Source organism: Mus caroli, chromosome 19 (genome assembly GCF_900094665.2).
Source record: "Mus caroli chromosome 19, CAROLI_EIJ_v1.1, whole genome shotgun sequence".
Classification (NCBI taxonomy): Eukaryota; Metazoa; Chordata; class Mammalia; order Rodentia; family Muridae; genus Mus; species Mus caroli.
The window spans coordinates 6,117,513-6,139,517 of NC_034588.1; the positions used below are offsets into that span (position 1 = coordinate 6,117,513).

At 47.7% G+C, this 22,005-nt stretch overlaps 3 protein-coding genes and 1 long non-coding RNA gene across 5 annotated transcripts in view; 2 read left to right on the top strand and 2 right to left on the bottom strand.

Annotated features, from left to right (window-relative positions):
• The window catches only part of Ganab (glucosidase II alpha subunit), a 22,045-nt gene extending 12,863 nt beyond the window's left edge, over positions 1–9,182 (top strand). Inside the window, exons 6-25 of one of the 2 annotated variants that reach the window (XM_021151251.2) lie at positions 407–472; positions 1,212–1,281; positions 1,455–1,542; positions 1,625–1,721; positions 1,967–2,147; positions 3,013–3,166; positions 3,255–3,490; positions 3,582–3,708; positions 3,824–3,903; positions 4,142–4,285; positions 4,409–4,505; positions 5,006–5,107; positions 5,248–5,491; positions 6,838–6,902; positions 7,055–7,131; positions 7,218–7,292; positions 7,440–7,553; positions 7,671–7,783; positions 7,917–8,017; positions 8,138–9,182. In XM_021151251.2, the coding sequence (XP_021006910.1) occupies positions 407–472; positions 1,212–1,281; positions 1,455–1,542; positions 1,625–1,721; positions 1,967–2,147; positions 3,013–3,166; positions 3,255–3,490; positions 3,582–3,708; positions 3,824–3,903; positions 4,142–4,285; positions 4,409–4,505; positions 5,006–5,107; positions 5,248–5,491; positions 6,838–6,902; positions 7,055–7,131; positions 7,218–7,292; positions 7,440–7,553; positions 7,671–7,783; positions 7,917–8,017; positions 8,138–8,247 (2,341 nt within the window). In that variant the 3' untranslated portion in view covers positions 8,248–9,182. The remainder of the gene's footprint in view (positions 1–406; positions 473–1,211; positions 1,282–1,454; positions 1,543–1,624; positions 1,722–1,966; positions 2,148–3,012; positions 3,167–3,254; positions 3,491–3,581; positions 3,709–3,823; positions 3,904–4,141; positions 4,286–4,408; positions 4,506–5,005; positions 5,108–5,247; positions 5,492–6,837; positions 6,903–7,054; positions 7,132–7,217; positions 7,293–7,439; positions 7,554–7,670; positions 7,784–7,916; positions 8,018–8,137) is intronic. The other variant, XM_021151252.2, reaches the window with a different exon arrangement.
• Positions 9,183–12,952: 3,770 nt separating this feature from the next.
• Positions 12,953–19,640, top strand: B3gat3 (beta-1,3-glucuronyltransferase 3). The gene is made up of 5 exons (XM_021152343.2): positions 12,953–13,223; positions 14,396–14,570; positions 17,934–18,294; positions 18,478–18,768; positions 19,132–19,640. Exons 1-5 carry the CDS (start codon positions 13,142–13,144, stop codon positions 19,228–19,230), a joined length of 1,008 nt encoding a protein of 335 aa, XP_021008002.1. The 5' UTR covers positions 12,953–13,141; the 3' UTR covers positions 19,231–19,640.
• On the bottom strand, positions 13,800–14,486 carry LOC115029980. Its single transcript, XR_003835555.1, has 3 exons — positions 14,340–14,486; positions 14,183–14,250; positions 13,800–13,902 (listed from the first exon to the last, which is right to left on the bottom strand). It is a non-coding gene; the product is annotated as an uncharacterized LOC115029980 (long non-coding RNA).
• A 164-nt stretch (positions 19,641–19,804) lies between the features above and the next one.
• Positions 19,805–21,935, bottom strand: Rom1 (retinal outer segment membrane protein 1). The gene is made up of 3 exons (XM_021151482.2): positions 21,000–21,935; positions 20,393–20,639; positions 19,805–20,300 (listed from the first exon to the last, which is right to left on the bottom strand). Exons 1-3 carry the CDS (start codon positions 21,587–21,589, stop codon positions 20,082–20,084), a joined length of 1,056 nt encoding a protein of 351 aa, XP_021007141.1. The 5' UTR covers positions 21,590–21,935; the 3' UTR covers positions 19,805–20,081.
• Between the last annotated feature and the right edge of the window lie 70 nt (positions 21,936–22,005).

The window sequence follows — 22,005 nt, forward strand, 5'->3', positions numbered from 1 at the left end:
GGGCAGGAGGGTGGGAGATACTCTCAGGGAGGGGCAGGAGGGTGGGAGATACTCTCAGGGAGGGGCAGGAGGGTGGGAGATACTCTCAGGGAGGGTAAAAACAGAACTGGGTTGCACTTGTCTCTGTCTTGTACAGATCAGGAGGCAGATACTTTTGTCCCTGGGCTGTACACTAGGCACCTCCTCTGGGAAGTCTGCCTGGATCTGCTTTCTCCTTCCCCTTCTCACATCATCACATTCCCCTAGTGTATTTTCTTCCTATTTATTTATTTATTTATTTATTTATTTGCGGTTTCTTTTCCCCCCATCTCTGGAAGTTTGTCTACTGAAACTCACTTTTATGTTTCTGTTTTTGTGTTGGTTTTGTGCCTCCTCCCCCTTCCCTACTCATCTCCTCCTGCCCCAGTTTCTCGGATAAAGTTAGTCTCTCGCTCGGTAGCATGTGGGATAAGATCAAGAACCTTTTCTCTAGGTAAATCCATGGCCACTGGTATTGTATCTGTTCCTCTTCCTCACCCACCCCTCACTCTGGCCCGCTGGGGAAGCTGCCCAGACCTTTTTATTCCCTCCTCTTCACCATCTGTCCTTCCCCCCTCTTGGTATTTGGGTCCTTGTTTGCTGTCCCCTGGCTGTGAGCCCTTTGGGGGGAATATGAGTGCTGGAAGTCCTTATGGAATGTAGGAAGCTTATTGCTTTGCTAAGGGCTGGAGGGATGCTCTGTTTTGCTGTGATTCCTGGCTCTCACTTGGAATACATTGAGATTCTGGAGAGAACTGTTAGCTAACTGCCTCTGAAAAGCATTCTTTGGCAAAACCTTTTACAGTCCCAGAGTGTGTCTGGAGAGGCTTTTTTTTTATGGTCTGACCAACTTGCCTTTCTAAAGTATGATCAAGAAAGGTCAGATTTTTCAGAGCCAGGACTGGCATTTAGAACCCCCTTGCCCGTGCGTCTCTTGTAGATATCAACAGAGGCTGCTGATATGGGCCTGTATGCAGAAAGTACTTCCTGCTGGCATTTTCTCCTCATTCTCCTCTGTCAGTTCTCTCCCCATCCTTGCTCACTGGGCCCTTCCCGAGCTTTAACAGTCAGTCCCTTCCTTCAGTGCTTTCATTCCTTTGGACCCTCGGCTCTCTATTCCCTCACCCCTCCTTCCATTAGCCCCTCGTCCCCGTCCCCTCTGGATTGGAGCAGACAGCTCTCCTACCTTCCAGGCAAGAATCAAAAGACCCAGCTGAAGGCAATGGAGCCCAGCCTGAAGCAACACCTGGGGATGGTGACAAGGTAAGTTGAAGTGCCAGGTGGTTGGAGTGGAGAATGGGGCTGCCTGGGAGGCCGGAGAGTAAAGGCCCACAAGAAAACTGAGCCCGTTCTCCTCTTAAAGGATGAGATTTAGACCCTGAGAATGGGAAAAGATAACTGGGACATGAGTGGGTATCAGTCCACTTTTCTTACAGCCAGAGGAGACCCAGGAAAAGGCTGAGAAGGATGAGCCAGGAGCCTGGGAGGAGACATTCAAAACACATTCTGACAGCAAGCCTTATGGTGAGAGGCTGGGAAAGCCCTGGACAGGGGCACAGAGGTATCTTGCCAAACGGAAGCTCTGTAAATCATCCTTTTCTTTCAGGCCCCACGTCTGTAGGTTTGGACTTTTCTCTGCCAGGAATGGAACATGTGTATGGGATCCCTGAGCATGCTGACAGCCTGAGACTGAAGGTCACTGAGTGAGTCTGATAGTAACACTGGGATGGGGTTAGAAAAGGAGGCAGTCAGGGCTGGGGACTTGCTCATACAGTTGCATATTGTAGACAAGCATAATTCCCTTCTTGTATCTGGGCTACCTCCTTGATTATGCACTTGTTTTAAAGAAGGAGACTTTCCTTTTCTCTCAGCTATGTCTGTGGAGTAGCATTTGCATAAGCTGTAGCCTGGCCATTCATTAGCCTAAGTCTTGTCTGTCTACCACCAGGGGTGGTGAGCCGTACCGCCTGTACAACTTGGACGTGTTCCAGTATGAGCTGAACAACCCCATGGCTCTATATGGGTCTGTGCCTGTGCTCCTGGCACACAGCTTTCATCGAGACCTGGGCATCTTCTGGCTTAATGCTGCCGAGACATGGGTTGATATATCCTCTAACACGGCTGGGAAGGTGAGAGCATGGCATGGGAGAGATGTGGTGAGAGTCTGCCATGCCTTATGCTAGGGATGCTGGGTGTGAGTGTGAAAACACTAATGAGTGGCACAGCTTATTTGAGAGACAGTCATAGTCATTGCAGGTAGTCCTCATGTGAAGCCACTGCTTCTCTGGCTTGAGAAGACTCCCTTGTTTCTCGTCCATTCTGTAGGAACACTCTAGGTTGCAGGGGCTATGCTGCCGATCTCTGGGCCTGGAGAGACGGCTCAGTGGTTAGGAGCACTGACTGCTCTTCCAGAGGTCTTGAGTTCAATTCCCAACAACATGGTGGCTCACAGCCATCTGTAATGGGATCTGATGCCCTCTTCTGTCTGATGCCCTTTTCTGTCATGCAGGCATCCATGCAACTAGAGTACTCATGTACATAAAACACATAAGTAAATATGTCTTGAAAGAAAGAAAAGAGTTCCCAGTTTGAGGGAAGAAGACAGGTATCATCAGGTTATTATAAGGCAGAGGACTTGGGGAGTGGTAAATGGCAAGCTGATGTGTGGTCCGTGAACACTTCCTTGAGGAAATGAGACTTTACTCTTTTTTTTTTTTTCCCTTCAGTTTTTCGAGACAGGGTTTCTTTGTGTAGTCCTAGCTGTCCTGGAACTCACTCTGTAGACCAGGCTGGCTTTGAACTCAGAAATCCGCCTGCCTCTGCCTCCCAAGTGCTAGGATTACAGGGGTGCGCCACCACTGCCCAGTGAGACTTTACTCTTAAATTAAATTATAGTGAGGTGTTAGGAGCCAGCTGTGTGAGACTCAGGAGAAAGTTGCTGCTTTTGTTTCAAGTTGGCAATGAAAAGCTGACTTCCCTTTGTCTCCTTCACAGACCCTGTTTGGGAAGATGCTTGATTACCTGCAGGGATCTGGGGAGACTCCACAGACAGACATTCGTTGGATGTCAGAGAGTGGCATTATTGATGTTTTCCTAATGCTTGGCCCTTCGGCTTTTGATGTCTTTAGGCAGTATGCTAGTCTCACAGGTAGGTGATGTTTCCACTTCTGGCTAGCAAGTGCTCTTAACTTTTGCTATTTCCTCAGCTCCAGTGACCCTTTCATTTAAACCTGCAGGGACCCAGGCGTTGCCCCCGCTCTTCTCCCTCGGCTATCACCAGAGCCGCTGGAACTACCGGGATGAGGCTGATGTTTTGGAAGTGGATCAGGGTTTTGATGATCACAACATGCCTTGTGATGTCATATGGTTGGACATTGAACATGCTGATGGCAAGCGGTACTTCACTTGGGACCCCACCCGATTTCCTCAGCCCCTCAATATGCTTGAGCACTTGGCTTCCAAGAGGCGGAAGGTAAGGGGGTCCTGTAGCTGTGTTTGGTCTTCTTGCATAGGGTTGAGGCATGGTAGTCTCCACCGTTTCTCCTTCTGTTCTTTGTTCCCAGCTGGTGGCCATTGTGGACCCCCACATCAAGGTAGACTCTGGCTACCGAGTTCACGAAGAATTGCGAAACCATGGGCTGTATGTTAAAACTCGGGATGGCTCTGATTACGAGGGCTGGTGCTGGCCAGGTAGGCAGGCCCATAATTGAAGGGGAGGCTGTGGAGCAGCCAAAGAGGTGGAGACATTTTGTTATGTTTTGGTTTTGCCTCTTTGGGAATTCAGAGTTGGTGTTTTCTCGCTCAGGCTCAGCTAGTTACCCTGACTTCACTAATCCAAGGATGAGGGCCTGGTGGTCTAACATGTTCAGCTTTGACAATTATGAGGTAGGAAAGACTGTCCGTATGCCTTCTGTCTTTTCTACTCCTCCTTCATGAATAAGCTTTTCTGTTCAGGACCATTGCTTTCGTTTGACCTGTAACATTTCATGGGGACTTGAAGATCTTGGAGGATTCTGAGAAATACTTGGTTCTGGATTTCTAGAAGCTTTCTTTCTGACAGTGTTTACTGTTGACCGTCGTCCTCTTTTTTTCCCCCATACATAATTGGTACCTGTGTTTTCAGGGTTCAGCTCCTAATCTTTATGTTTGGAATGACATGAATGAACCGTCTGTGTTCAATGGTCCTGAAGTCACCATGTTGAAGGATGCTGTGCATTATGGCGGCTGGGAGCACCGGGACATCCATAACATCTATGGCTTATATGTGGTAAGGAACCGGGAGAGGAAAGTTGGCAGACAAAGGGAGGACAGTAGTTAAACATGGAGACTATATAGTTGTCACCAGATGACAGATGGCATTTGTTCCTCACTCTCTTCTCTTTCTTCCTAGCACATGGCGACTGCTGATGGGCTAATACAGCGCTCTGGTGGCATAGAGCGTCCGTTTGTCCTGAGTAGGGCTTTCTTCTCAGGCTCCCAGCGCTTTGGTAAGGCTTGGAGACTAGAGCTGTGGTAGCTGTGTATGGGAATAAATGCCTGTAATCCCAGCACTTAAGGTTGCTGAGTCGGAATAGCTTTAGTCATAGGGCTGCCTAAACTGTCCAGGTAGTCTAGGCTACCCTGATCTGCCTAGTATGACTCTGTCTCCAGGGAAGAGTAAGCAGATAGAGTTGTAACACAAAAGTATGAAGGCCAGATCAGAGGAGCCATAGTATCTTTGGAGAGCTGCACACTATAACCTCCATCTGTGTATTTTGATGTGTGAATGGCATATCTAAGCCTCTGGCAGGGATGGAGGGGGAGCACTGCCTAGCCTGTGCAAGGCCTTTGCTAAGTCCCTAGTACCAGAAAGAGGAGTTGTGTTTCACTTCACTGTCATCAGAGTGTCCTGGACACTTGTCTAGTGACTGTGGCAGGTCAGAGGATACCTAGATAAAGGCTGAATTCCTTGCTCTATATCAGGCTCCTTCCCCTTTGACTCTCTTAGGAGCTGTGTGGACAGGAGACAACACTGCCGAATGGGATCATTTGAAGATCTCTATCCCTATGTGTCTCAGCCTGGCACTGGTGGGGCTTTCCTTCTGTGGTGGTAAGAGAAGGAGAAATTTGGGGTTTTGATTGGGTTAAAGTCACAGGACCTGGGCATGAACAAAAAATAGAATATTTATATGAATGGCTGCCAGCGCTTCTTCTTTGCCATTTTGCAACCTGCTCCTTCTCCTCTTCCAGCGGATGTGGGTGGCTTCTTCAAGAACCCAGAGCCAGAGCTGCTTGTGCGCTGGTACCAAATGGGTGCCTACCAGCCGTTCTTTCGGGCTCATGCCCACTTGGACACTGGGCGGCGAGAGCCATGGCTGTTAGCGTCTCAATACCAAGATGCAATCCGAGATGCCTTGTTCCAGCGATATTCTTTGCTGCCCTTCTGGTATACCCTCTTCTATCAAGCTCACAAGGAAGGATTTCCTGTCATGAGGTAAATTAGTCAGTGGGGTCTGTGTAGAGTCAGATGACTGGGAGATAATGAGGTCTGGTTTGCATCTCTGGGCCTATTTCTTTCCCTTTCCAGGGCCTTGTTTGTAAGGTTTTAATATGAATGTGGAAGAGCGGTCTGAGGATGTCATTCAGTAGTAGAGTACTTGCCTTTTAATGTATAAAGAAAGCCGTGAGTTCGGTCAAGCCCCAATGTCACCAAAAAAAAAAAAAAAAAAAACAACAAAAAAAAAACCAGGCTAATGAAATGGGTAAAAGCAGTTGCCATCAAATATAGGAGTTCAGTCTCTAGAACATGATGGAAGTAGAGAATTGACTCCTGGAAATTGCAAGTTTTTTTCTGACCACCACATCATGGCATATGACCCTCCATACCTTCAAAATTGTAATGATGATGACGATGATGATGATAAAAAGCCTGGTCTTGTTATATATGTCTATAATACTGAAATTTAGGAGGCTGAGGTATGAGGTAGGAAGAATGAAAGTTCAAAACCAGCTTGTGCTATATAGCAAGACCCTGTCTCAAAAAGAGAGTTGCCAGGCAGTGGTGGCACACGCCTTTAATCCCAGCACAGGGAACCAGAGGCAGGCGTATTTCTGAGTTCGAGGCCAGCCTGGTCTACAGAGTGAGTTCCAGGACAGCCAGGGCTACACAAATCCTGTCTCGAAAAACAAACAAACAAAAGACAGACAAACAAACAAACAAACAAACCAAGAGAGAGTCATGGAAAGACTAAAGGGAACAAGTGAGTATTGGAGGCTAACCTGAAGAAGATTGCCCACAGTGATAAGTTAGTGACAAGAATAAGAAACATGAAGTTATAGGATTAGATAGTCACAAAAGGCCCTTTTGAGAATATAGCCACATTAGGCACCTGTACAATGAGTGAAGTAGGTGTTTGTGATCTCAGGGAAGGGCATTCCACGGAGAGGAGGCTGCAGGTGCCAAAACACCGAAACAAGCCAGAAAAGGAGAAAAGAGAAGTCAGTGGGCCTTGGGAAGGAACTGGTAGAGAGATTGTCATTAGGAATAGAGATGATGCTTATGCTCCTAAAGGGCCTTGCAAGCTATCTGTCACTGAAGTGCTCAAGGAGGCCACTGAAAGGCAGAGAACTGTGGGTAGAAGAGTGGAGTTAGGGAGGTAAGAGAGAAAAGTACAGTGACTGGGTAAGGTGGAGTTCTGTAGCTGCACCCCAAGTCCTGAATCCAGTGGCTGAAAGCTGGATTTCTCCCCAGTGCAATTCTAATTGCTAGCTCTTGGAGGAGAGCATCTTTGACCTCTGAGAATATAAATGGCTTCCTTTCCTGTCTTGCTTCTTTCCTAGGCCCCTCTGGGTACAGTATCCTGAGGATATGTCTACCTTCAGTATAGAGGATCAGTTTATGCTTGGTGAGAAATGGGAGGACAGCTGGTAGGAGGTTGGGCTTCAGCTTAAGAACAACGTGTGGGATGCGTATGTGTGGAGTTGGAGTAACTGGCTGGACTTGTGACAGACAGATCTTCTAATGCCCTCGTTCCCTGTTAATTCTGGTATATTTTAGGTGATGCACTCCTTATTCACCCTGTATCAGATGCTGGGGCCCACGGAGTGCAGGTCTATTTGCCTGGCCAAGAAGAAGTAAGTTACAGAATATTGTGGGCAAAGAAGCAAAAGGATGGAACCCCTATGCACTGAGTGATGCAGTATTTTCTTGTCACCCACAGGTGTGGTATGACATTCAGAGCTATCAGAAGCATCATGGTCCCCAGACCTTGTATCTGCCAGTAACCTTGAGCAGTGTGAGTATACCTCTCTAGCTGCCATCTCTGTTTGCTTGTACTTCTCCAGAAGGGGAGAAAATATATAATTTGGGAGGCAGAGGGAAGGAACATCAGATGCTGAAAGGCCTGAAGGAGTAGTGCTTCAGTGCAGCACTTTTGCCTTAGATCCCCGTGTTCCAGCGTGGCGGAACCATTGTGCCTCGATGGATGCGTGTGAGGCGCTCTTCAGACTGTATGAAGGACGATCCTATCACACTCTTTGTTGCTCTCAGTCCCCAGGTGAGTTTCCAGTGGGTGAGCTACCTCAACTATTGCCTGTTTTCTAGGACTCAGTCCTCTGGATGTGAATGAAGGCACTCGCTCTTTGGCTTAAGTTCCTCACCTCTTCCTGCACAGGGTACTGCTCAAGGAGAGCTCTTTCTAGATGATGGGCACACCTTTAACTATCAGACTCGCCATGAGTTCCTGTTGCGTCGGTTCTCTTTCTCTGGCAGCACACTTGTCTCTAGGTAATGGGGCATCCTCTATGGGCCTTGCCTTCAGGGGTGCTCAGATTCGCTGTGCTTTTGTTACCTTTGAACTTTGCTTTGGATTATCTTCATGCCCATTTCTCCAATTGGCATTTGCTTTTGTTGCCTCCAGTTCAGCAGATCCCAAAGGCCACTTTGAGACACCTATTTGGATTGAGCGAGTAGTCATCATGGGGGCTGGAAAGCCAGCAGCTGTGGTGCTCCAGACCAAAGGTTAGTGATAGGTCTGGCCTTGAAATTGGGAAAAGAAGCAGAGGTAGGGCTGACAGGGTTGCAACCTTGCTATGGAGAAGTAGCCTATTATTGACTGTGGTGCTTGCCTTTCTTCCACAGGATCCCCTGAAAGTCGCCTGTCCTTCCAGCATGACCCTGAGACCTCAGTGCTGATATTGCGTAAACCTGGTGTCAGTGTGGCATCCGACTGGAGTATTCATCTTCGATAACCCAAGGGACTTGTTCTGAGTTGGGAGGAAGGGCATGATGGTATTGAGTTACCTTTTCTTTTGCCTTGGAGTTTGACCCTACCTAGATTTCACCTTCTAATTCTATGACCCAGATTCTGTCAACATCTGGGCAAGATGACAGGGCTGTCCTAGGGCTCTGAATTCCACTTGTGACCTAGTCTTTCCTTCTGTGTGTTACCAAGCCCTTCATACTCAGTATCCTGTTGCTGTAACTGGAGCACAGTCATTTGTGAAGACCCAAGGGGCCTTGTCTTTCTTTTTCTCTTCCTTAGTGTCCCTTCCTTCTCCTTAGACCCCATCTATTCAAGCCTCTTGTTTGTTGATGCCATTTCTTGGAAGAAGATGAGGACAGTGAACATTAGGGTTCCTTTTCTTCTTCCCAGTTCCCTCCTATCCAAAATGCCCATCCTTTCATTCCTTCCCCCTGAATGTCCCCTTCTCTGTTCCACTGATACACTGGGACCACCCCTTACTTGGTAAGGGACGAATGGATCAAGATTGAGGTTCCTGGAGAACGTCCTCTTCCTTCTCATCTCAACCTTGTCTTCCTGTTTCTTTCCAGAGCTGCTGCATTTCTCCCATCTTAGAGGGAGACGCTTCCACACAATTAGGAGGGAAAGGTTATTAAACTTCTTTTGCCCCTCTGGTCCCCTTGGGACACTCAAGATAGAGACATGAGTTGTGGTCTCACTGAATCACGGTCACCTGTATTTATTGCTGGGAAGAGGACTGAGGGTGGGGGGAAGATGATCATGTGTACCCAGGGATGGCTTCAAGCCCTGGTAAGCGGGTTGAGGGAGGACTCAGGAACCAGGAGAACTATTTGTGGGAATTTTTTTTACTTCCTCTGGGTTCCCAACTGTGACAAGTTTTGATAAAAAGGAGAAACAATAAAAAACAAAACAAAACATAAATAATAATTGGATGTCTGAATTATACTTTTTAAAAAATATTTATTTATATATGCAAGTACACTGTAGCTGTCTTCAGACACTCCAGAAGAGAGCATCAGATTTTGTTACGGATGGTTGTGAGCCACCATGTGGTTGCTGGGATTTGAACTCAGGACCTTTGGAAGAGCAATCGGCGCTCTTAACCGCTGAGCCATCTCACCAGCCCTGAATTATACTTGTAAACTGAACAAAATCGCTCCAGTAAATAGTGGCCTACCATTTTATTCTGTATAAACTGTTTCATTTCAGCAAAATGAGCCAACCTGAGGGCGGCTTTAGCTTGAGATGCTAGCCCTTTAGAAGAACCCAGCAATGGGTCTCAGGAGGTGAACTGGTCAGAAAACTGCTTTGTCTCGAAAATATAGGGGCCTGAGTTTGATCCACAGACTCACTGTAAAGAAAGCTGAGTGTGTAAGCCTAATTCTTTTTGTTGTTGTTGTTGTTTTATGTTTTTGTTTTTTTCGAGATAGGGTTTCTCTGTATAGCCCTGGCTGTCCTGGAACTCACTTTGTAGATCAGGCTGGCCTAGAACTCAGAAATCCACCTGTCTCTGCCTCCCGAGTGCTGGGATTAAAGGTGTGCGCCACCACCGCCCAGCTGTAAGCTTAATTCTTGGGAGCAGAGACAGTTGGATCCTTGGGGCTCTGGCCAGCTTTCCTAGCCTACTTGGTAAGTTCTAGTCCAGTGAGAGATCAAGTTTCAAAACAAAACAAAAGAATAAGGATGGTGCCTGAAGAACACTCAAGATATTTAACCTCTGGCCTGCACACATATTCACAGCAACTGTCATATTTTAAAGTGGACGTAATAAGTAGTGATCAGCCCTAGTAGGGGTCTTTTGGAAATACATACAGGGTCAAATGTTTTCATCAGAAGGCTATTTTTAGTTAATAGCACTTTTTTTTTTTTTTTTGCAGATTTATTTATTATTATATGTAAGCACTGTAGCTGTCTTCAGACATCAGAAGAGGATGTCAAATCTCATTATGGATGGTTGTGAGCCACCGTGGGGTTGCTGGGATTTGAACTTAGGACCTTCGTAAGAGCCGTCTTTTTTTTTTTTTTGGTTTTTCAAGACAGGGTTTCTCTGTATAGCCCTGGCTGTCCTGGAACTCACTTTGTAGACCAGGCTGGCCTCAAACTCAGAAATCCGACTGCCTCTGCCTCCTGAGCAGTCAGAGCTCTTAACCACTGAGCCATCTCTCCAGCCCAACAGTACTTTTTAAATTTACCTTTTGATTTAGGGTCTCACCATATAGCTTTGACTAGCCTGGAAGTCAAGAGCTCTTCCTGCCTCCCTTAGAGCTGGGATTAAAGGCTTAGCTACTGAGCCCAACCTAATGCGGGATTTTGACACGTAGCCCACTGGCTTTGAGCACCTGATCCTTTAGCCACAGCCTCCCAAGTTCTTGTATATTAGATAGCATTACCATACTCAGCTTTTAAAAATTGGTTTGCAAGCCGGGTGTGGTGGTGCAGGCCTTTAATCCCAGCACTTGGGAGGCAGAGTCAGGCAGATTTCTGACTTGGAGGCCAGCCTGGTCTACAAAATGAGTTCCAGGACAGCCAGGGCTATACAGAGAAACCCTGTCTTGAAAAAACCAAAAAAAGAAAAAAAAATTGGTTTGCAATGCTGGGGATTGGACCTATGGTTATGCCCTATATCAGCATTTTAAAAATCCTCCCATGGTTAAGTTGAACTTGCTAGCAAAGAGCTGGAGTCTGATAGATTGCCTGAGTTGGGAGTCCAAAGCCATTCTAGACCACAGACCCTTTCAGATAAGGATTAAAAAAACAAAACAAAAAACCTTTCTGGGAATGGTGGAATAATTCAAGGCCATCCTGAGACTTTTAAGTTGAAGGCTATTCTGTACTAAGAGTCTCAGAACTATTGTTGGAAAGATTGGAGAAAGGACAAGCAGTGGATACTTGGTTACAGGGAAAAAAAAGTTCTGAAATTTTGTTTTGTCTGGTAGGGTGACTAGATAATTCCTAAATGGTTTTTACAGAGCTAAATGAAAGGAGTTTTAAATGTTTTTATTATGATGTAACATTGAAACAGAAATATAGTTACTGGTAGGAACAGTATTTTCTTTTGTGAGTTTTCTTTTTTTATTGAATATATGTTGAAACAATATATATTGTTCAGCAAAGAGAAACAGTTTGTGTAATAGGACAGGGTTCCAGATAGCCTAGGCTGACAATCTTTTCTTTTTTTCTTTTTTGTTTTTTCCAGACAGGGTTTCTCTGTGTAGCTCTGGCTGTCCTGGAGCTCACTCTGTAGACCAGGCTGGCCTCGAACTCAGAAATCCGCCTGCCTCTGCTTCCCAAGTGCTGAGATTAAAGGCATGTGCCATCATTGCCAGGCTGACCATCTTGAGATATAGTGGAGTTTACCTCCACTTTCAATGTTGTGCAGGAATTGTCGACATGCACCACTACCCCAGGTTTTTTGGTGATAAAAACTAGTGCACATGCTGGCCAGTGGTGATGTATGCCCTTTAAATCTCATCAGAGGTAGACAGATCTCTTGCGTTTGCCTGGCTAGCAAAGTGAGTTCCAGGACAGTCAGGGTGGTTAAACAGAGAAACTGAAACCTTGTTTTGGGTGGGGCTGGGGGGTTGGGGGTAGGGGTAGGACAAAGAAAAACAGTGCATACTAGACAAGCTACTTCCTGGACTAAATATGTAAATTGTTATGAATCAGTGAATAAAGTATCGTTGTAATATAGATTTGGTACCCACTTTTAGCTCTGTAGTCACTTGCTGAAGAGAGGTGACCCTGAAGAAACTACAGATGGTGGAGCGGAAGATCTAGAAGGAACTTTTAAAAATTGTCCTATGGTAATGACATAATTTTGGCCTAAAATTGGAAGACTGATGAGATGGTTCAACAGTTAAGAGCACCAACCCTGAGGTCCCAAGCTTAAAACTCCAAAGTCCTCTGGTCCTCATGAACATGTGTAACTTTAAATTTTTTCAAATCCTATTTTTAATGCTGATTCTTAAACACTTTAACCTCCCTTGTAGTCCACCACCCACCAGAGGTAGTGGAAAAGGAAAGATACGGGGGATCTGGACACGTTTAGAAAAATTCTTTGGAGTAGCTTTTGTCTGTTGTCTGGAAATCTGCAATTCAGTTCCCAGGTTAGCAGTGGCAGCTTGATCCACTCAGACATTTCATGAATCTATCAGCAGTTCAGTTCGGTAGAGTAGGGAGAGCGAACTCGAAGCAGTGGTGGCACAACCTAACAGAGACAACCAGTGCAATCAGCACAAAGCAGGAGGGACCAGCAGGAATGCCATTAGAAGTCTTTTACATCACGACTCCTAACAGCAAAATTACAGTTTTGAAGTAGCAACAAAATGAATTTTATGATGGGGAGGATGCCAAAACATGAGGAACTGTATTAAAGGGTCCCAGTATTAGGAAGATTGAGAATCACTGGAAACGACCTAGCCAAGCACCTGGTGTGTTCTAGATTTCACTCATTGGTTAAACAAGTAATGAACAACCGTTTCTTTAAGCAGCCAATGCTGAGGCTGAAGGATGGTTGAGTGGGTCTAGAAAACTCAGTGACAAGGGTGGAGCTTGTGCTCAATTGGGAGCTTCAAGCTGATTATAGAGCTAGGCCACACAAGCTCTAGGTCAGCCTGCCACGACCGCTTGACCCAGCGGATATAGCGTCAATGGCCTACCAGGAGGCGGGACCGGAAGCTGCCTGTGGGAGGGACACCACTAGCCGGAAGTGGTCCCAGGTGTCGCTCAGAGTCCGGTGTTCCCGGGAACTAGTAAGGGAGCCTGGGGAAGGCGGGGCGCGGCCCGGGCGGCCGGGGCGGGGCCGGCGGGAGGGCGGAGGGCCGGGCGGACCTGTCCCTGCCGGTCCCCGGTGGACCCCGCCTGCCCCGGTGGCACCGGCCATGAAGCTGAAGCTGAAGAACGTGTTTCTTGCCTACTTCCTGGTGTCGATCGCCGGCCTCCTCTACGCTCTGGTGCAGCTCGGTGAGCGGGGAAGGGGCGGGGCGGTGTGCGGAGGGCCGGCCCAAGGCGCTGGGGATGAGACCCGCAGACAGCGGCTTCCCGCTCGCTCGGCCCTCGGGACAGCCCTCGGTGGCCCCTTGTGTAGAACTCTTGGCAGTCTGCAACTCCGCGGATACCGGTCAAGCCCCAAATGACCCCGCCGCCGCCTAGCAACCTATTTTCCACCCTCCCCTTGCTCTGCCTTGCTGATAGGTTTTTGAGAACCCCCTGGTTCATTGTCCCCTCCAGCTTTTGACCTGCTGTGCTCTCCCCACCTCCAGGCCATCTATTTCTCATCCTTCTGGTTTTAGGCCAGATGTCACATCAGGACTTCCCTAACAACCTTAGCTCAAGTAACCCTTATTAGTCTTGATCCCTTTTAATTTTCTAAGTGGCCCATATCACAATTTGTAATGACTTTATTAGTGTCTACTTCTTCCACTAAAGTAGCTAGGGAGTAGGGACTATTTCCCCCCTCCCCCTTTTTATTCAATAAATATTTGTCGTGTAATGGAATCTGTGAACTTACTGACAAGTCAGTGGTCACATGACCACGGAGCGGCTTGAATTCAGCCTTTTATGCGGGAGCTTGGTAAATGCTTTTCAGGTAGTGCCATTACAGGAGAGCCTCTAGGAGTTCAGACTGTTCTATTCCTTATGTCTGGAAGGTAAAATTAGGATCAGAAGGTAGAAAGGACAGAAAGGCTGACATAATCGTCGAAATGTACTAGTGAAAATAGTGGCAGGGCTGAGGGTGTAGCACAGTGGTAGAACACTCACAAGTGTAAGGCCCTGGGTTGGAGCCCAGCAAAGAAAAATAGAGTGACAGATGAAACTGGTTAAAATTGAAGAGTTGAATGTTGTGGCACACCGTTTGGGAAACAGGTCAGTGGGTTAAAGGTCTGAGGTCAGTCAGTTTGGAGCCATATAGCAAGACCTACCTTAAAACAGTAACACAGTAAGAGTGAAAGATGAAGAGTGCCTGTTGATTGAACTCTCTGACACCATTCTAAAAAAAAAAAAAAAAGCAAGTTACAAGGGAATTTCTGTATTGGCTAGGAATTAAAAAGAATTGGCCTAGGTTTTTGAACTACTTACTATCCTGTGGTTCTCTGTCACAACTTGCTCTTCCTGTTGGTGCTTCCTGGTACCAGGCCAGCCTTGCGACTGCCTCCCTCCACTTCGAGCTGCAGCTGAGCAGCTTCGGCAGAAGGACCTGAGGATATCCCAGTTGCAAGCCGATCTCCGTCGCCCACCCCCTGTCCCAGCCCAGCCCCCTGAACCTGAGGCCCTGCCTACTATCTATGTCATTACCCCCACCTATGCCAGGTACGGCTCTGGTACACTCAGGAGCTCTGTATTGAACAAGAAGAGGGTTAATGATGAATCTGGGGAGGCACTGAAGTACGGGGTGATGCTTAAACTAGAGTTTGCCAAATGTTATGAAAAGTGATCTGTGTCTTTATTCAGATTTGTGGGAAAACGTTTTGTTTTTTTTTTTCCTTTAAAAATAGACAAAGGAGTATTAGGAAGTAGATTGCTGAGTTATTGCTAAACTTTAAGGTACAACAATGAAGTGTGAAAGAAAATTTGAGCTTGCCATTGAATGAACTCTTCTTAGGAATCTTTTGGTTAGAAAGTTCTAACACTTTGATTAGATCCAGAATGGTAGCTGACATCTAGCAATCCCAGCACTTGGGAGACTGAGAGCTACTGTTTCACCCATTCTGGACTACAGAGTAAGACTGTCTCAAAGCTAACAAACACACACACACACACACATACCCAACAACAAAACAAACAAACAAAACGCCAACAATTTCTGATTAAATTTAGAAAACAGGGCTAAGTAGGTTTAGTCGAATCAATCCTTCCTTCCTTCCTTTCCTCTTCCTCCTCTTCCTTCTTCTCCTTCTCTCTCTCTCTCTCTCTCTCTTTCTTTTTTTAGAGTCAAAATCTTGTTTAATACTGAGAAAACCCATTTTGAAGTGTGGTTTGGGACATGCAGCCAAAAAGTCCTTCTGCTACCATGTCTTCAGCATACCTTCCTAGCCTCAGTAACTTACACCACCAGCAGCAAACCAATGTTAACCCCGAGGAAACCCAAAAGAGGCAAACCACTCACTCCCGGTGCATAGCTGGGCAGAGATTATGTGCATCTTTAATCCCAGCATTAAGGAAACAGTGGCTGGAGGATCTCCTCTAGAGTTTTAGGCCAGCCTGGTCTATGGTCTAGGTAGTCAGTTCCAGGCTAGCCAGAGCTCCACAGGGAGATCCTATCTCAAAATGAAGAAACAAATAATGTTCTCATTTGGAGAATGACTGGGATTTCCTCTAAAACTCCTCTGGAAGCCTTACCACAGAAAGAAAAGAACCTGGCCTTGTAGTGTTTCATTTTTAATTTTTATTATTTATTTATTTATTTGGGTTTTTCAAGAGAAGGTTTTTCTGTGTAGCTCTGGTTGTCCTGGAACTCACTCTGTAGACTAGACTGATTCCCCTGCTTGTGTCTCTCAAATGACAGGATTAAAGGTGTGTGCTCACTACTGTGCCCAGTTTCCTAATCCAGCTTGATTCCTAAGTAAATGTGAGATTCAAGCCATTTCCTAAAGTGTTTTACTTGATAAATTGTATTGCGCCAGTCATGACATGCTGACGCATGCCTGGTAATCCCCAGTACTGAGGGGCCTGAGACAGAGGGATTGGTATGATTTTTGAGGCCAACCTAGGCTACAAAATGAGATTCTGTCATTATTTTTATTTTCTGATGCAAGGTTGCATTGTGTAGCCATGGCTGGCCTTGAACACCTCTCTGCCTCTGCCTTGCGAGATCTGGGATTAAAGGCATAACCAACAAACCAGTCCAAGATTTTGTCTCTAAAAGCCCAATTAGTTAAAATAAATTAGAATTAGTAACTTTGTTTACTTATTTACTTCTTCATTTAAGTGTATATGTTTTTGGCTGAGGTTCTGTATGTGCACTGAAAGTGTGCAGGTACCAAAAAGGGCCAGAAGACAGGCAGAAGCGAATCCCCTGAACTAGGGATTAAAGGCGTGCGCCACCACGCCCGGCTCCTCTTCTTTTCTTTTCTTCTTCTTTTTTTAAAATTTGAAGTAAGGTCTCACACAGGCTGGCTGGTAGCTTATTGTGTAGACCATGGTCTACACAGTGAGTGGTCTATACTCACAAAGATCTGTCTAATTCTGCTTCCTGAATGCTGGGACTAAAGGAGTGTGCCACCATGACCAGCTTATCTAGTTTTCCAGAACTATATCTTTGTCTGGGGGGTATAACTTAGTTGCTGAGTGCTTGTGTAGCTGTTCAAAGCTTTGGATTCAATCCCTAACACTGATATGTGTAGCTACACGTAATGGCATACTTGTAGTATCAACACTCAAACCGAGCCCTGAAAATTGCTGAGTTTGAGGCTAACCTGGGCTACAGTGTGAAACTGTCTCAAAAAGCCAATAATAAAACTAATAAAACTGTTACAAAATATTTATCTATTTTTTTATTTGTTTGTTATTGGGGATTGAACTGCATATTGGCTAGACAAACATGTTATCATTGAGCTACATTTCCAGCCTCTTTTTTCTATCTATCTATCTATCTATCTATCTATCTATCTATCTATTTATTTATTTATTTATTTTGGTTTTCTGTGACAGGGTTTCTCTGTGTAGCCCTCTGGCTGTTCTGAGACTCTCAATATAGACCAGGGTGGCCTCAAACTTAGAGGTCCACATCTGCCTCTGTCTTCTTAGTGCTGGGATTAAAGGCATGCATCACAACTGCCTGGCCTATTTATTTACTTTTTTGACACAGGATCTCTCTATGTAGTGTCTTGGCTCTCTTGGAACTTGCTATGTAGAAAGCTGGCCTCATACTCCACAGAGGTGTGTCTACCTCTGTCTCCCCGAGTGCTGGGATTAAAGGCATGTATAGCTGTGCCCATCTTTTTAATCCAGTTTTATTCCTGAGTAAATGAGGCTTAGATTAAGCCATTTCTCAAAGTATTTCATTTGATAAACTATAAAATTGAACATTCAGCCAGGTGTGGTGGCACATGCCTTTAATCCCAGCACTCGGGAGGCAGAGGCAGGAGGATTTCTGAGTTTGAGGCCAGCCTGGTCTACAAAGTGAGTTCCAGGACAGGCAGGGCTACACAGAGAAACCCTGTCTGGAAACAAACAAACAAAAAAAAAAACCAAACCAAATAAAATTGAACATTCAGGGTGTTGTAGCATACCAGCAGTGGGAGGTTGAGACAGAAATTCAAGACCATCATTAGCATATGAGTTTGAGCCAGCCTAGCTACATGAGACCCTGCGTCAAAAAACAACAAGTTACAAAAAAATTCAAGCTAAGATCCATGTGATCCCAAGTTATTTGTCCTGTAGTCGTGCCCAGCTTGAGTCCTGGTGTTGAAATGGGTTATGACCAGTGACTGGAAAGATAGGGCAGGTGACTATCTGCATGAAATTGACACTCAAGGGAGCGGGAGGTAACTTGGCAGTCTCTTGATACGTGTTTGAATCCCTGAAACCCTGGGTTCCGTCCTAAGTAACACACACACAGCTTGGGCACAGGTAGGGGTGCCAGAAATAACAGTGACCAGGAGCAGCTGTCATTGTAAGTGTAGAGGGCCAGGGTTACCTGGCCCCTTCCTTCCTGCATCTCTCCCTCTGCAGGCTGGTACAAAAGGCAGAGCTGGTTCGGCTGTCCCAGACCCTGAGCTTGGTGCCCCGTCTACACTGGCTGCTAGTGGAGGACGCTGAGGGCCCTACCCCGCTGGTCTCGGGGCTGTTGGCCGCTTCTGGTCTCCTCTTTACACACCTGGCTGTCCTTACCCCCAAGGCTCAACGGCTTAGGGAAGGTGAGCCAGGCTGGGTCCGGCCCCGAGGAGTGGAGCAGCGCAATAAGGCCCTTGACTGGCTCCGAGGAAAAGGGGGTGCTGTTGGGGGGGAGCAGGATCCACCACCACCAGGGACCCAAGGAGTCGTGTATTTTGCTGACGATGACAACACCTACAGCCGGGAGCTCTTTAAGGAGGTGAGCCCTGAGATTAAAGACAGAGAAAGAGCCAGGTGGGACCAGCTCCCTTCTTTCTCTTGCTTACCCGTGTTGATCTGGGCTGCTGGTGAAGATGGGGAGCACTAGGGGCAGGGGGTCAATAAACAAAGTAGTTCTTTTTCTTGGACCATTCTTCTCTGTTTCTTCTCTCATCTCCATCAGATGCGTTGGACTCGTGGTGTCTCAGTGTGGCCTGTGGGACTGGTGGGTGGCCTGAGATTTGAAGGTCCTCAGGTACAGGATGGCCGCGTTGTGGGTTTCCACACAGCATGGGAACCCAACAGGCCCTTTCCCTTGGACATGGCGGGATTTGCAGTTGCCCTGCCCTTGCTATTGGCTAAGCCCAATGCCCAGTTTGATGCTACTGCACCCCGGGGCCACCTGGAAAGTAGTCTCCTGAGCCATCTCGTAGATCCCAAGGACCTGGAGCCACGGGCTGCCAACTGTACTCAGGTAAGAGGATGGAGAAAGGCTCTGGGATGAGCAGCTAGCTGAACTGGGAATGGGTGTTTGAACCAGGAGAAATCCTCCAGATCTTGACCAACTTTGCTTTCACTCTATTAAAAAGGCTTCTGAGAGTCAGAGTAGAGCTCCTGCCACTTCATCTTACAGACTAATGTGAGCCCATGTATATATCAGAGAGACAGGGAACACAGCTCCACTTTAGAGGCAGCAAAGTTCTCCCATCCCAAGATTTTATACATTGTATACCAACACTGAATGTAGAAGAGGTGGGGTGGGGTGGAATCCATTTTAGATCTTAACACCCCAGAGCCCTGGTTATGGCTGGTCCTGACCCTAAACTCTCCTTCACAGGTACTGGTATGGCACACCCGGACAGAGAAACCTAAGATGAAGCAAGAGGAGCAGCTACAACGGCAGGGCCAGGGCTCAGACCCAGCCATTGAGGTGTGATGGCAACCTCACCCTGACCTCTACCTTATTTGAGGCACATACCTTGTGGGGCTGGGCTCCAGGCCAGCCCAGGATGTGGCTTTTTTTTTTAAAAAAAAAGACCTGACCCCTGAGAACCAGAGGCAGCCCCTCCAACCACAGGGTGTGTCCCAGTTGCTTCTCTCCCCTCCCCCAGCCTGCCATGTGGCACTGCCCACATGTTGGGGACAAGCAGCTTCTCTAGTGAGCTAGATCAGCCCCATCTGGGGCAGAGCAGGACAGATGGACTCAGAAAGGAGGGTAGCTGCGGGAAAGGGGTAACTTATTGGGGACAAGCATGCAGTGGGGGGCTAGAGGAGCTGGGCTGGACCCTCCCCACCTGAGCATGCGATCCCCTTCCTACCTCTAGAATAAAGAATCTCAACCTGGAAGGGCTTCATGGTTTTCTTCATTTGGCAAACCTACCCAAGAGATCAGGTACCTGTTCTTACACAGGCTGGGTTCCTCCTCTGCACAGTCTTTCAGGCTCCCATCAGAGAGAGAGAGACAGAGACAGACAGACAGACAGAGAGGAAGAGAGCAGGAGAACAGTGACTTCTGTCCACAAACTTTATTGTAGAATCTGTATACTAGAAACAGTCTCTAGTCCTTTGGTTGTCACTTCCCTGTCGCCCTCATCTGTTCTCAACCTTGGTGGTTTCCACGGAGACAGCTGGGCTCCAGGACACCTGGACTTCTCATTCCAGTCCAGTTCCCCTTGCTCTTAACTCCTATAACCCCAGGGACCTTTCCTTCCCTGAGTCTGAGTAACAAATTGTAAGTTTTCCACATTTGTCCATTTTTTCCCTTCCCACCCCCACCTCTTCAGGTTTCTAGGCCTCAGCTAGAACTTCCTTGGGAGGTTCTTCATCTGGTGGGGCCTCCTCAGGTGCTGGCTTGTGGGCAAGCCCTCCCTGTAGCCATGCAGTTTTCAGTATGTCTTTCAGCCCACCAGGAAAAAGATAGCCCTGGGTCTCTCCTTCCCCATCAATGACTCCTCCAAGGCCCTCCAGCGCTGTCTGCAAATACCGCAAACCAAGGAGCACTAGAATCTGTGGGGGGAGCAAGTGGAAAGGGTGATTGTCAGTGGGTTTGGGGCCACAGAGCTGAAAGTAGAAGGAGTCAGGGCCCTTAGCCGACTAACCTGCAGCAATAAGGTGACAGCCAGAATACTTCCCAGTGTGCCTGACAAACCCTGCAGGTGTTCCAGCAGCACTTCATGGCACCCTTGGGCCCAGAGGTTTAGGTTGGGCTGCCGAGGATCGAAGAGTGGATGGGCATAGGGGTCTGAGAGTTGGCTTTGCAGGCAAGGCCGGGGTGAGTGGGGATTACAACAGGAGAAGGGGACGCCATCAATCAGATATAAACCTTCCACATTGCTCTGGATCCGGCTGCAAAGGCATAGACAAGATAGTCAGGAGGTGGCAGAGAGGCATCTGAGAGCAGGGGCAGTTGAGAGCAATGATTATACAACATTTACTGAGTTCTTCACTATCCAAGCTTGCATAATTCATTTATCTCCACAACTCTGTAAGATAGGAGCCTGTCTAGAAGATAAAGACGGGGCATAGTTATCTCCATTTTACAGATGAGGAATGGGCCCACAGTGGTTTAGCAACATGCCCTGGGCTGATAAGTAGAATTATAACCCAGGCTCTCAGCCACCGTGCTCTATTTATTGCACGTCCAGGTAAGAATTTCAAGGCTAAGGAGGAAGAGGAAGACAAAAGAGAAGCAAATCAGTCACTTACTCAACTACATCTTGGTCACTGGGGTCCAAGTAACGGTTGCTGACCCACTGAACACCAAACCAATCCTTGTAGCCATGGCGCCCGCAGCAATGGTACCTCAACTGCAACTCATCCATCAGACGTTTGGCCTGACAGCGTCCAGGCACCTCTGTGTCCTTGTAGTGAGCCAAGGCAGCCTCCAGGCCCTCCTCCAGTCCCTGGTTGAGACTTACTGGCAAAGCCAGGGCTAGCCCCAGGGCAAGGGTCAGCAGCCCCCCACCTGCAGCGGTGCCAACCGCTAGCAGTGGAGTCAAGACCCCTCTCCAGGGTGGGTATTGAGCTGCATCCAGACTTGCCCGGCTGGCTCCTGCGCCTCCTAGCCCTGTGCCTAGAGCCACCGTTCCCGCTGCCAGGGCAGTCTGGGGCAGAGCAGGGAATGAACAAGAGGGTGCCAGGAAGGTACCAAGGTGCCCCAGCTGTACCAGAAGGTGCCCGCTACAAAGGAGGGTGAGGCCACCGACGAATGCCAGCAGCCAGGAGAGGAGCCAGATCCCCTGTGCCAAACGGATACGGGGTTGGAGGGGCAGCACCACGGGCAGCACCGGCGCCATCTCCCATCTCTGCCCAAGGGAGTGAGAAGCCGTCGGGGCTTGGGGTTGGCTAGGGCAGGCAGGATGCTGAGTCAGCCCAGCCTGGCTTCAACAGGGCTAATGCCACCCTGACCCCAATACCCTGGACATCCTTCCACTCCAGCCTTAATAACCCTCTGCCAGCTCCGATTCAGGATGCTTCTTAGCCTTGCCCTTTAGGAAAGGCCCCGCCCCCGGGCTTAAGGCCCATTTCGTGACCCCGCCCTGCCCTTTCGCGGAAGTGAGAGTTTGGAACGCTGGGCTCCAGGCTTAAGAGACCCAGATCTCAAGCTCTGCGTCCCCTCCCAGGTCCTCTGGGAGCCTGCGGGCCGGAAGCCGGGCTAGAGCCTGGCGGGGTGAAGGGTCAGCCTTGTGTCCCCGCCTCCGGACTGAGCCTC

Excerpts from the sequence above, each read along its gene's own strand:
- Rom1 (XM_021151482.2), bottom strand. The coding sequence starts at position 21,589 with ATGGCGCCGGTGCTGCCCGTGGTGCTGCCCCTCCAACCCCGTATCCGT. Across the intron at positions 20,640-20,999 it reads AGTGACCAAGATGTAGTTGA|CCGGATCCAGAGCAATGTGG; the intron begins GTAAGTGACTGA and ends ATGCCTTTGCAG. Across the intron at positions 20,301-20,392 it reads CTGTCACCTTATTGCTGCAG|ATTCTAGTGCTCCTTGGTTT; the intron begins GTTAGTCGGCTA and ends CTCCCCCCACAG.
- B3gat3 (XM_021152343.2), top strand. The coding sequence starts at position 13,142 with ATGAAGCTGAAGCTGAAGAACGTGTTTCTTGCCTACTTCCTGGTGTCG. Across the intron at positions 13,224-14,395 it reads CTACGCTCTGGTGCAGCTCG|GCCAGCCTTGCGACTGCCTC; the intron begins GTGAGCGGGGAA and ends TCCTGGTACCAG. Across the intron at positions 14,571-17,933 it reads ATTACCCCCACCTATGCCAG|GCTGGTACAAAAGGCAGAGC; the intron begins GTACGGCTCTGG and ends CTCCCTCTGCAG.